A 12,267-nucleotide genomic window follows, 5' to 3' on the forward strand; every position below is an offset into this window, starting at 1 on the left:
TTTTGCTTTTTTAAGATCTCCCTGTGTGTCGTCTTCTGTGACATGCCTGTGTTTTCTAGAAGACTCTGAGAGTTTTTGACTCCGGATCCCAGGAGGCCGCTGCAGTGTGGCCAGCCGGCCGTCCCCGTCACTCCCTCACCCACTCCCCTTGGCGGACGGCAGAGACCTCCCACATCCGCCTCTCACAAGACGTGCCCGTGCCCGTGTGCTTCCCGGGGGGGTAGTTCGAATCCAGCCCCACCCCCTTCCCGGTGCCCCGCCCACCCGCGGCCACACAGGGCACCTGCACGTCCCTGGCTACAGCGAAGGTGAACATCTTGACTTATCTGATTTCCTGTTTCCTCTTCTCTGCAGTGTCTGCCCCTGGGCTGACGGCCCTATCTGCTCCACACCAGTTCTTTACGGGCTACAGGTGTTGCGATACACTCTCCCGCTTGCTCAGGCTTGCCTTTCCACTGTCTTTACAGTGTCTTTTAATGAACAAGTTTCTAGTCTTGATGCAGTGACTTACTGTGGTCTTAGGAAGCCACTCCAGAGGGGAGCGTGGCATCCTCACCTCCTGCAGGGCTGTGTCTGTGGGTCGGTGGGGAACCCTGCAGCCCCAGCGTGCAGTCCTCACACATGCAGCCAGGCCAGCCTCCAGTGCACACGTGGGCCCACGCTGCCCCACACCCCGTCTGTCCCGTGGGTCTGGGGTTGGTGGGCAGGGTCTGAGCCCTGGGGTCAGGCCTGTGAACCTGTCATGTCACATGCAGAAGGGGACTGCAGTGGCCGCAGGGCTGGGGAGTGTTGGAGATGACAGCTCGTGTGAGGCCCGAGGTCCACAGTGGATTCTCCCCGGGGCCTCCTGCCTGCCCACCAGACCTCAGCCCCACAGAACGGCAGGATCAGGGCCGTGAGCCACTAACTTACAAGCGCTAACTTACCACGGCAACAGTAGGAGCCAAACCCCAGGGCCCACGCCTGCTCCCTGCAGCCTTGGAAAGCTCCTGCCTTGAGGGGTCATCACGGACGGCTCCACTCCCCCCCAGCTTGGCCTCTCGGGCGGGTTCCACCTCGTGTTTCAGAATCACCAGCCCAGGTCCCACAGACACACAGACACGCTTGTGGTTTTGATTGAATTGTACTGAATCTACAGATCAGTCTGAGAAGTGACAGCTCCGTAACGCAGAGTTTACATTTGAGTTTCTAAAACTTAAGTTCCTGAGGGCCAGTGGCCATCCCGGCTTCAGGGAGTCCACAGAAGGCAGGGAGTTTTCAGTGGACTTGCCCCGTGGGGCAGTCAGGAGGACGGCAGCAGGGGGTCCAGAAGTGCCTTTAAACACGCGAGGGCCGCAGGCGCGGGCCTAAGTCCCGTGTGCCCTGGACCCGACTGGAGCAAGCAGGGAGCCCATAGAGGGGCTAGGAGAAGGGGGCCAGGCCTTGGAGGGAGGGGCTCGGGCCAGAGGCTCTCTAGGGCCAGCCTGTGAGGAGAGGGTCAGGGGGGCACTCCTGAAGGGGGAGCTGGCTCGCCCCCCGGTCTGGTCAGTGCTCCCGAGGCCAGTGCAGAGGCGCCACAGGTGTGCCCCAACCCGAGACAAAAGAGGTCCAGAACGGCCCAGAGGAGCCGGTGCCCCTGGGCATGAGCCAGCACTCCCCAGGCGGACAGCAAAGGCCAATGAGAAGGCGTTGTGGCTGGGCCCTGGGGCCTAAGCTGGCCGGCAGCAGGTCAGGGTGGAGCACCCTGGGGGAGAGGGGAGCCCGGCAAGGGAGGCCGGGCCGAGGCCATGTCCGCTGGCGGGAGGGGGACGGGGCAGGTGCCAAGAAGCCAAGCCTCCTGGGAAGGAGAGGGGCCTGCTCTGGCAGGCTGGGGGCACATCCTCCGGACACAGATGGCTCTTTGTCAGGGCGGAGCCCAGCTCCCGGAGCAGTCTCGGGAACAAAGCCCGCTCTGTCCACAGTGGCCTCCCCCTCCCCCCGCGGGCACCACCCCCAGGAACGCAGCAGAGTCCCCCCCACCCAAGGTTCCCATCAGGCGTCCCTGCCCAACACAGACACGCACACACACCCACACGCACACCAGGCACAGGCGTGGCCCAGGTGGGGTGCACAAAGGGAGCCCAGGATGAGGGCTCCAAGGGCGCATCCAGGACACTGCATCCCCCGGGGCCCTGACGCCCACCCTGTGCTGCAGGCCATGCCTGTCCGTCCAGCACCTGGGCAGCCCTGGACCAGCCCAGCCTCAGCCACCACTGCCCAGGGACCCCTCGCCCTGGGCCTGAGGGGAGCACCGCCTCACCAGACAGAGACCTGGACGGGTGGCGGAGGGACAGCTGGAGCCTCAGCCCTGCAAGAAGGCCTCCACAATTTATTTCCGGGTCTTCTCCAGATCCTGAATGCCCACGGCCACCACAATGGGCCTGCCCCCAGCACTGCAGGCCGCGGGGCTGGGTACTGCCCCAAGTGGGGACCCGGGGCCCAGGGCCCAGGGCCCGGGGTCCAGCGTGCCTGTACCACCGGTGCTGTGTCTGTGTCACCCCTGCAGCTACCCGGCCCGGAATCTGCCCCTCCAAGGCCCAGCCAGGCTGAGGGGTGTGGGGGGGGGGTGCCCCCCGGAGAAGGGAGCGTCAGCGTCCCGGTGGCAGGATCCAGACGAGGCCGGGCAGGGCTCCCACCAGCCTGGCCAGCTCCTGCCGACACTGGCCCTGGAGCCGGCGCAGCACCACCTCCAGGCGGGCCTCCCGGCTCCTCAGCGCCTCAATCACCTCAGGGGCCCGCAGGCCTGGGCCCCCGGGCGCCCCAGCCTCAGTCCTCACCAGCCGGCGGGGCCCGTGGGGCTGGGCCAGGCTGCCGCCTCGCTCGCAGGCCCGCCGCAGAGCTGCCAGGTCCTGCCCCACGGCCTCACGCAAGGCCGTCCTTGCGGCGCTCCACTCGGGCCCACGGCCTCCAACCTGCACAGGGGACATGGCAAGTGAGCCGAGGGTGACCAGTCTCACCAGGACCCCGGCTCAGGGCCCTCGGCTCTCCCCGAGCCCTGAGCCCAGCCCCCAGCAGTCCTGCGGCCCCTCCCAGTGCCCAGAGCCCATTGCTCCCAGGAACGGGGGACCGACTCCAGCGCCAGCCCTAAGGCCTGGCCCCTCCAGGCTCCGTCACCCTCACCGAGCATCTGAGCCCTAAGCCAGAGGCCCTGGGGCCCCGGGGACAGGGCCAGCAGCCCGATCACCCCCGACAGCCCTGCAGGGCCTGAGCCCTCAGGACCACCCAGCTGCAGGCCCAGCTCTTTCACCGCGGCATTGCAGGGGGAGTGGGCCTGGCTGCCCCCAGCAGGCCAAGTCCTGCAGGGTCTGCTCAGAGCCCAGAGTGCAGACCCTCGGGGCACCCACCCCCAATCCCACCCACCACTCCAGGCGGGGTCAGCATGTCCTCTGCTCTACCGGCTTCCCACTCTCCCACCGCCGTCACAGAGGGGTGGCATGGGGTGGCCCTGACCCAAGGGGACGCCAGGCTAAGGGGACGCCAGGCCGAGGACACGACCTGGTGAGGACACCTCTGGCCCGCAGGGCAGGCCCATCCCAGAGACCCTGCAGGCAGCAGGGAGCGCCAAGAGGCTGTGCCCTCGGTGTCCCCAGGGAACTGCCCTGCCCCTGACCCCGACCCTCAGTGGGCACTGCTCCGTGGTTCGCAACAAGGAAGCACGAACAGCCCTGAGCCCAGACAAGCACCAGCCCCACTTCTTTTGAGAAACTGCCTGCAAACGTCACCGATGCTTCCGCTGTCACTGCCCAAGAGGGCAGGGGGCTCCAGCTTGGCCCGGCCGGAGGGGACACGGCCGTGCAGGGCCTGAACGAGCCACGCTGCAGGCCCCCAGGAAACACCCGTGCTCCCCAGGGGTATCTGAGGGGAAAACCACGCCTGCAGTTTGCTCTACGATGCTTCAGAAAAAGGAAATCAATGCAGCGCGCGTGGCCCACTGTTCACAGCCACAAACCCGGCGCTCGCCCAGGCCTGCTCATGGAGAGAGGAGGGTGGCGCCCAGGTGGGGTTGGGGCATGTCCACCAGCAGGTTCAAAAGGCCACAGGGTGTGAGCGGAAGCCAGCAGGGACGACACCAAAACTGCCCTGGGAAAACGAACAGACCTCCATCAGGGTGGCCAGGGTGGGGCGGCGGGGGAGTCTGGCAGGTGAGCCCACCCCTCTTCCAAGCAGACCAAAAGGTGCAAGTCCCCCCGTGGGAGCCCCCTGTCGAGCACAGCCCGGGCCAGGGCCCCAAGTCCTCACCCCGGCCTCCCAGGCCGCCCGCCGGGCCTCCACCGCCTCTCGCAGCTCTCCCTGCAGGGCCTGCAGCTCCCGCACCAGGGGCTCCAACGCTCCAGCCCCTGGCGTGGGGATCCTGGGCAGAAACGTGGGCTGTGAGGCCTCAGGGGGGCAGGCGTCCAGGACCGTGTCCTGCAGAGAGGGACCCCCAGTGAGAGGGTGGGCGGCAGGCCCGGGCCTCACAACCAGAGGCCCAGCTCCCCAGCCGGGAGGGACAGAGGCCCAGGGTCACTTCCCGCCCTCGGGTCGCAGCGCGAGCTGGACAGTGGCCCTCACCCCGGTGGGCCTAGATGCCAGGGAGGCACAAAGGCCAGGCTTCCGGAAGGCCAAGGCCCCTGAGAAGTCTGGGCCTCCCCAGGAGCTGGGAAGGGTGGTGATGGGACAGACAGACATCTGGAAAGAGACACACACACAAAACCCACAGGCCTGGGTGTGAAACCGGCTTCAGGGCTGGGTGTGGGGGGCTTCCCTGAGACTTCTCTTCCTGTCTGGAAAATGGGAAGACCCCACCACCACCCCAGGGCTGCTGCGGTCAGACGAGGGGAGGGGAGGGGAGGGGAGGGGAGGGTCAGGAGGTGGGTGGCACGCTTCCTGACCATCCACTGCCAGAAGACCAGCTCCCGGCGCCGCCACTCGAGGGCCGCCTGCAGCCGTGCGTTCTCCCTCTGCAGCCTCCGCAGCAGCTGCAATGCAAACCATTAAGGCCGCAGAGTCAGAGAACCCAATGCTCCCGGGACCCTGCCCAGCCCGCCCACCATCTCTGGCTCAGTCGCCTCGGCCCACCGGGCTCACCCGGCCCACCCGCAGGCTGAGCCACCTCCCTGCAGGGCACGGCACGGCAGGGCAGCCGCACCTCCAGCACAAGCAGGCCAAGCCTACCAGGCCTCTGACCACACCAGTGATCCCCCAGGCCCCGCAGGGTCGGGGGCTGAGTCCTGGGGCCCCCTCACTTGGGACTCCACCCCACATCCCCCGCTGACTGAGGGCTGCACCCCGGAGGCTTTGGGCGTACGGGGAGGCCCCGGATGGGGGAGACTGGCGGGTTCTGGGAATCCCTCTCTGTAGTCCCCTGGAGCCCGAAGGCAGGGCAGAGGCTGCACGGCGCCCAGCTTGGAGGCGACGGAGGACAGGCCGGGGACCAGGGTGGAGAACACAGCCGCGCAGCCCCCCGGCCCCGCCCTGCAGGCACGGCCCAAACAGCCCCACACCTGCAGACCCCGCAGTCCAGTGCACGGGCACATGCTCCCGCCCCACCTGCCGAGGCCACTGCGGCCTCGGGAAGCCAGACAGGGGCAAGGCCAGGCACGGTCCACCCCAAGGGCCCACGGCAATCTGCGGAGAGACAGATGGGCCCCACTGGGATGGCCCAGGCCGGCAGCCGCTGTGCTCCTCTCTGAACACAGCAGCCAGCACAGTGACTCAGCCTCCGGCACCGCTCCTCCTAGAAGGGAGCCCAGGAGTGTGCTCTGGGGCCGGGACAAACGGCCAGAGCCGGCAGCTGCCCTGTCGGCGGACAAGAGCCCTGCCAGGCCTCCATTCACAGAGGCTGGTGCCCGTGCTACGCACACCAGCGTGCCTGCCAGGCAACCAGGGGATGCACATAGCTGGACAAGGGGCTCCCGGGCCAAGGGCCCAGCCCATGGCCAGTGGAGCAGGGTGAAGGCAGGCCTGCGGTGAGAATCGCCCTGTGGTCTGGGGGAGGGCTGCGGACATGGGAGGGTGGAGCCCACATGCACACACACACACACACACACACACACACACACACACACACACACACACACACACACACACACACACACACACACACTGGGGGAGGGCTGCGGACATGGGAGGGTGGAGCCCACATGCACACACACACACACACACACACACCCCTACACACACCTGCTGGCCAGTGAGAAGAGCAGCTTACTCAGTTCCCAAGAACAGTCCCAGAGGGTGTCCACACCCCCGTGCCCCAAGCCACAATATAAAAAGACTACAGGGCCAGCAAGTAACCAAGGATGCTACCCCACCACTCCATAGCAGGCCTGGCCACTGACACGGCAACAAGAGATCATTCCAGAAGCTTCTGGGACCCATCCCAAGAGTGCAGCCCCTTCAGGTCGGCTGGTCCAGGCTGCCACCAGCTCCCCATCCACCTGGCCACACCGTTTTCAATCCTGTGGCACCAACATGCACCACCCTCCAGGAGGAAGGGAGCCGTACCCGCCCAGGCCCCCCACAGAGGCTGGGGTCCCAGGCAGCACCGGGCTGGAGCTGGCACAGCCTCTGCTCTGCTCAGACCAGGGAGGGGACCAGGGGCAGGGGGCCAGGGCCTCGCTGAGTCACCCCTGAAAGGGGACAGGGCATCTCAGTACACCCAGATGCTGCCTCAGCACCTTCAGGGCCAAGCACAGCCTTGCCCAGGTAAAGCCAGCCAGGCACCAGCCAGGCACCAGCCAGGAACGCAGGCTGGGCAGGCACCAAGGGCCAGGAAGACATCCCCAGGTGGCCGCCCTGACCCCACAATGGGGATGCAGACCCCCTAGGAGCATGCAGCTCTACAGCTGGGATCTGCTGGGCCTGCCCTGAGCCTCAGCCCTCCTACCCAGCCAAGTGCTCCAGGACAAGGCACTGCCAGCCTCACTCTGGACGAGCCAGAGCCCAGCACTCAAGTAATGGCCAGCCTTGGGCCTGTCCAAGGACCCACTGGCCGGGTGAGCCCAAGGGAAGGAAACAGTGATGATGGACGGCGGCTCCTGAAAAGAAGGTCAGCAGAGTGTGGGGCAGCGCCAACCCCCACCTCCCCCATCAACAGGTGACACATGCCGAGGCTCAAGGCACCCACACCATCAGCTCGGACCCTTGAGCAGTCTTCCTTAGTTCCAGTGGCCCCCCTCGGCTGGCTGCCAGCCCGGCCCAGACACCTGTACTCTTCCCACGGCCCAAAGTGTACTCAGCCACGTGCACACACACACAGCAGCACTGGCTGCTCCAGGGGGCAAGAGAGGCCCTGAGGTTGCACGTGTCTCCTACTTAGGCAAGGGGGTGAGCTTGGGGACTTCCCTGGTGGTCCAGTGGGTAAGACTCTGCGCTCCCAAAGCAGGGGGCCCAGGCTCAATCCCTTGTCGGGGAACTAGATCCCGCGTGCTGCAACTAAAGAGTCCACATGCCGCAACTAAGGATCCGCATGCCGCAATGAAGATCCTGCACGCCACAACAAAGATCTCACATGCTGCAACTAAGACCCAGCACAGCCAAATGAATAAAATAAATATTTTAAAAAAAACAAACAAACAGGAACTTCCTGGTGGCGCAGTGGTTAAGAATCCACCTGCCAACGCAGGGGACACGGGTTCGAGCCCTGGTGCGGGAAGACCCCACATGCTGCAGAGCAACTAAGCCCGTGAGCCACAACTACTGAGCCTGCGCTCTAGAGCCCACGAGCCACAACTACTGAGCCCGTGTGCCACAACTACTGAGCCCGCGTGCCACAACTACTGAGCCCGCGTGCCTAGAGCCCGTGCTCCGCAGCAAGAGAAGCCACTGAAATGAGAAGCCCGCGCACCGCAACGAAGAGTAGCCAGCCCCCGCTCGCCACAACTAGAGAAAGCCTGCATGCAGCAGCAAAGACCCAACACGGCCATAAATAAATAAATAAATAAATTAAATAAATAAATAAATATTTTTAAAAAAAGATGGTGAGCTTGGCTAACACCTACAGCTCAAAGCGGGTCCGCTGTCTGGGTCCCCGACCCTCCCAGGCTCCTTCTCACCTTGGGCCACGCCCACCTTGGTCCCACCAGCCCTCACCTGCCGGCCACCCTCCGGGTCTCTGAGCAGCTCCGTTTCGGTAACAGACAGGTGGCCAAGGCTGCGGTCGCTGTGGCAGCCACGGGTATATGAGTGGATCTGAAACAGGCAGTGCAGACCCCAGGCTGAGAAGGTGGGTGCCTCCCCCCCAACAGCTAGGTCCAGCTAGGCAAGGACCTTACAGACAAGGAAACAGGGTTCAGAGAGGGTCGGGCCCAGGAGAGTAGCCAGCACTGCTGGGAGGTTGGCCCGGGGCCCAGTACCCACCAGGAGGCCCGTGCAGACGGAGGAGCGCCCCACCCAGCTCCCAGGGGTGCAGTATAGGTAGAGCGGGGCGCCCTTGCTTCCCCTGCAGCTCATCAAGTGCCAGGCCCATGTGGTGGCAGAAACAGCCTCTGGACAGGCTCAGTGGTTCAGTGAGGCCAGTGGCAGGGACACAGACACAGGGAGGGCACCCCAGCAAGGTGAGGCCTGAAGGCAGCAGGGGGGTTAACTGGTGGGCATGTCCCACACAGAGGAGCAGCTGGAGCCCAGACAAGAGGCAGTGAGGGGTCCCAGGAAACGCTAGCTGAGCAAAAGACCCTCTCCCAGGGGCAGAGCGCAAGGCAGGGGGTTCTAGCACCAGAGAGCCCTGCGCTGGTGCGAGCCCTGGGCCACCTGCCCAGCCACCGCTCAGCTCAGACCATGCACTGGACCTGTGGGGACACCAGTGCCCCCCACAGCTGAGCCCTACCAGCCTTCCGGAAGCCCGCAGGAGCTGCCCACCGCCCGTGAGCCCACACCCAGGATGCGGTGGAAGGGCATGCCTTCCTCGCCAACTCGTGTTCAGGCAGCAGTGGCTCCCCAGGGCCCACTCTGGTGCTCAGTGACAGAGTCTGAAGCTTCTGGGGAGTTCTGGGGACAGGAAGGTTGACCCTGCAGGTTCCCCGCCCCCCTGATTCCCTGCCCCATAGATGTCCAGCAACACCTGCTCTAGGCCCCCTCCTGGACAACCTGGAGCCCTAGGGTCAGGCTCTGGGCCACCCCAGGCTGTGCCCAACAGGTCAGCCCCCAGCCAGGCCTGGGAAGGCCGCCCACATTCAGCCAAAGGATGGGCCCCAGCCTGAGGTGGGAATGCTGGACAGGCCTCTACAGCAGAGGACAACTGCCCCTGGGTGGACAACGCACGCGTGGCACTACCTTGCCCAGGAGGGCGCACTGCTCCTGCTGACTGGCCATCAGGTTTCGCCACCGGAACCGCAGCTTTCCCATCAGCCACTGCAGGTGGCGGATGTCCACACAGCCGTCTGCTTCCACACTGGGGGCAGGAGGGCCAGGGCTGGCCAGGGCCTCGCACTGGGGAGGGGGCAAGGGTCACGCACTGCTCCCACACCCCAGGCAGAGACCACGAAGGGGAAAGAGAAAGGAAGCCCCTGGGAGTGAGAGTCAAGAGATCCCGGAGGTGCCAGGAAGAGGTGGGTAAAGAGCCTGTGGGCACGCCCCCGGCCCTGACCTGCCTCCGTGTGCTCACCCGGGCATTCGGGGCAGCAACACTGACCCCCACAGGGCTGACTCCGCCGGTCCGGTGCCCACCCAGGATTCCCGCCCGGGCTGGGCGCGGCTCACACTCATCCCTCACCCACCTCGCACACGTGCATCTCGTCGCCCAGCTGCACGCGGTTCTGGGCCAGCAGCCGCTCGGGCAGGGGCTCGCGGGCCAGGAGCCAGGCCAGGGCCAGCAGCAGCTCGCGGCCGCCCTGGGAGCCGTCGTCCGGGAGCTGTGCCAGGGCCCGCCTAGGGTAGCCCTGGGTGCGCAGCGCCAACTTCACAGAGCGGACCTGGGCCTCTGCGGTAGGAGACGCCAGCTCAGGGGGGACACCCACTGGAGGTGACACTACCCAGACTCCTAAGGGACCCCCGCGGGACGCAGAGCAGAGACCATGCTTGTAAGGGACTAGCAGGGGCATTGGGACCTAACCTGGAGGCGGGAAGGGGCGGGGCTCACACGGGGGGGGCGGTGTCTCATCGGGGAGGCGGGGAAGTGGGCGGGGCCTTATGGAGGGCTGTCTCAAGGGTCGTGCAGTGGGCGGGGCTCTCTGGGTGGGCGGGGCCAGAGCCTTACCAGGCGGGCCTTACAGGAAAGCGGGGCTTACCCGGGGAGAATGAGGCCGAGGCGCCGTCGGGCAGCTGCGGCGAGAGCACGCAGAAGAGCAGCTGCCAGAACGCGGGGGCCTGCGAGGATCAAAGAGCGACGGTCAGCGGGGCTGGCGGCGTTCCTGCGTCCTCCCGGAGCCCTACTGGCCCCGGCCGCCTGCCCTGCTGGCCTCACCGCCTCCGGACGGTCGAACTTGGCGCGGCGGAAGGTCTCGGGGCTGGGTCCGGCGGGCAGCGTCTGACTCAACGCGGCGATGGCCTCGGGCAGGGCCCGGGCCGCGTCCGCCGGGTCCACCCGGCGACGCCGCCGCCGCCGCCCCATGCAGCCTCCACCCGCCTTCCTCAGATTGCGCGCCGCCGCCGCCTCCGCCGCGTCCCCGCGTCCAATCCCCGCGAGAGCTGCGTCCCGGCGCCCAGTCACAGTTCAGGTGCCGCCTCTGCTGGGCCCGCGCCCAACCACCGAGTAGGCTGAGACACGCCTCTAGCTCCTGCCCAATGAGCGTTGCCCCCGGAGTTTGAGTGCTGTCCTTTCTGTCCGGTGCGGAGGCATTTCCGGTGCGTCGGGGACCAATCGGCGTTGAGAGCCTCGCGGGGTCCGCCCCCCACGACTCAATCGCGGCGACACCTGACACTCTCCTTGTCCGGACCCCACCAATCAGCCCCTTGCACCAAATGGCAGCCTAGCAACCTCCGGAGGGTCAGCGGCGGCGCTCAGGGTGCCCCCTGCGGCCGGGAGGCGCCACCGACACGCGGGAGCGACCCTCCGCCTCCGGAAGCCCTCTCTGGCCTACGGAAGCTCTGGGACCCCGCAGCGCGTATCAGGCCGGAGACGCAGGGGCCAGCGCCCGGGTACCGGGGGACGTACCCCGACGGCTCAACCCCGCAGCGCGCGGGCAGGTGCTCCTCCCGAACGGCCGGTGACTCTCTCCCCCTTCAAACCTACGCCTGCATAGCCCGCCTGGCCCCTCCCCGTCCAGTCCATCGTCTGTACGGCTAGCCCCCGTTACCCCCTACCCCCATGCCCACCCCACCCCGGCCTCCCTCTGCCCTGCACCTTCAGCCTCTCCTTCCTGCCATTGAAGAGACAGCCTTCGAAGGAGTATCCGCACGGCCACTTTGGAAAGCAGTTTGGCGGTTCTTTCAGAGCTAGACTTAAGTCTACCAGACGACCCCACAATGCCAGTGCCCGGAACCTGTGAGGACTCGTGTTCCCACTCACGGACGTTCAAGGCAGCTCTGTTCATAACAGCCAAACCGAAACAACCCAAAAGGCCGCCAGCTGGGCAGTCAGCCCTAGGACGGAACCCTCTCGGCACCACTGATAGGGGTCAAAGTGCCGGGAAGCGCAGACACAGAGGAGGGCAGATGCAGAACACTATGTTGTAGGTGCCTTTCATCTATAGGAAGTGTCCAGAAAAGCAAGTGTACAGAGACAGGAAGCAGGTCAGTGGTGGCCTGGAAAGAGACCAGGACTGGGGAGTGGCGGCAGATGGGCATGAGGGAATTTCTGTGGTTAAGGAGAATGGTTTTGGAACTGGATTGTGGTGACGGTTGCAGAACTCTGGGAACTGGTTTAAAAGCATCGAATGTGCATAGGTGAGTTTTACGGTATGAAATTATTCCCCAATAAAGCTGTAAAGAGGACAGAGTGAGGGAAGGAGAGGAGAAGGGAAAGAGATAAGTGATGAAGAGAAAGGAAGCAGGCCTCCCTGGATCTCAAGTGCTCCCCAGACAAGCCCCCCTCCAGCCCTCACCAAGCCCACAGGAAGTGCGGTCACGCCTGACCCCCCACCTTCCGCCTGGTCCTCACCTTTGCCTGCCCCACCCGCCCACCGCACCAGCCCCCCGCCGTCTCAGGCACAGCAGCTGCTCACTCCCTGTGTCCCCCCAGAACTAACCCCTTCTCCAGAACTTGGCCTCTGACCCGGGCACCCCCACCCCAGGAGGCTGTTTCAGTGGCCACCCGACAAGCGCCAGGGCAGCTTACCTCCCGAGAGCCCTCCTCCCCCACGGGCACGGGGGCATTGCTGTCTGCCCCTCACC

The 12,267-nt window shown here is 65.6% G+C and overlaps 1 protein-coding gene across 4 annotated transcripts; it reads right to left on the reverse strand.

Moving 5' to 3' along the window:
• Positions 1-1,104: 1,104 nt before the first annotated feature.
• On the reverse strand, positions 1,105-11,250 carry TEDC1 (tubulin epsilon and delta complex 1). Of its 4 annotated transcripts, XM_082449940.1 has the most exons (9): positions 10,400-11,250; positions 10,224-10,302; positions 9,714-9,952; positions 9,271-9,426; positions 8,092-8,190; positions 4,890-4,976; positions 4,570-4,686; positions 4,258-4,425; positions 1,105-2,930 (listed from the first exon to the last, which is right to left on the reverse strand). In XM_082449940.1, the coding sequence occupies exons 1-9, from the start codon at positions 10,544-10,546 to the stop codon at positions 2,607-2,609; spliced, it is 1,416 nt and encodes a 471-aa protein (XP_082306066.1). In that variant the 5' UTR covers positions 10,547-11,250; the 3' UTR covers positions 1,105-2,606. The 4 variants fall into 4 exon arrangements, with proteins under 4 accessions (XP_082306066.1, XP_082306067.1, XP_082306068.1 ...); XM_082449941.1 differs by lacking the exon at positions 4,570-4,686 and having other exon boundaries at positions 10,400-11,246; XM_082449942.1 differs by lacking the exon at positions 4,570-4,686 and having other exon boundaries at positions 9,714-9,916; positions 10,400-11,244.
• Between the last annotated feature and the right edge of the window lie 1,017 nt (positions 11,251-12,267).

Source organism: Balaenoptera physalus (assembly GCF_965194825.1).
Source record: "Balaenoptera physalus genome assembly, chromosome: 2".
Taxonomy (NCBI): domain Eukaryota; kingdom Metazoa; phylum Chordata; class Mammalia; order Artiodactyla; family Balaenopteridae; genus Balaenoptera; species Balaenoptera physalus.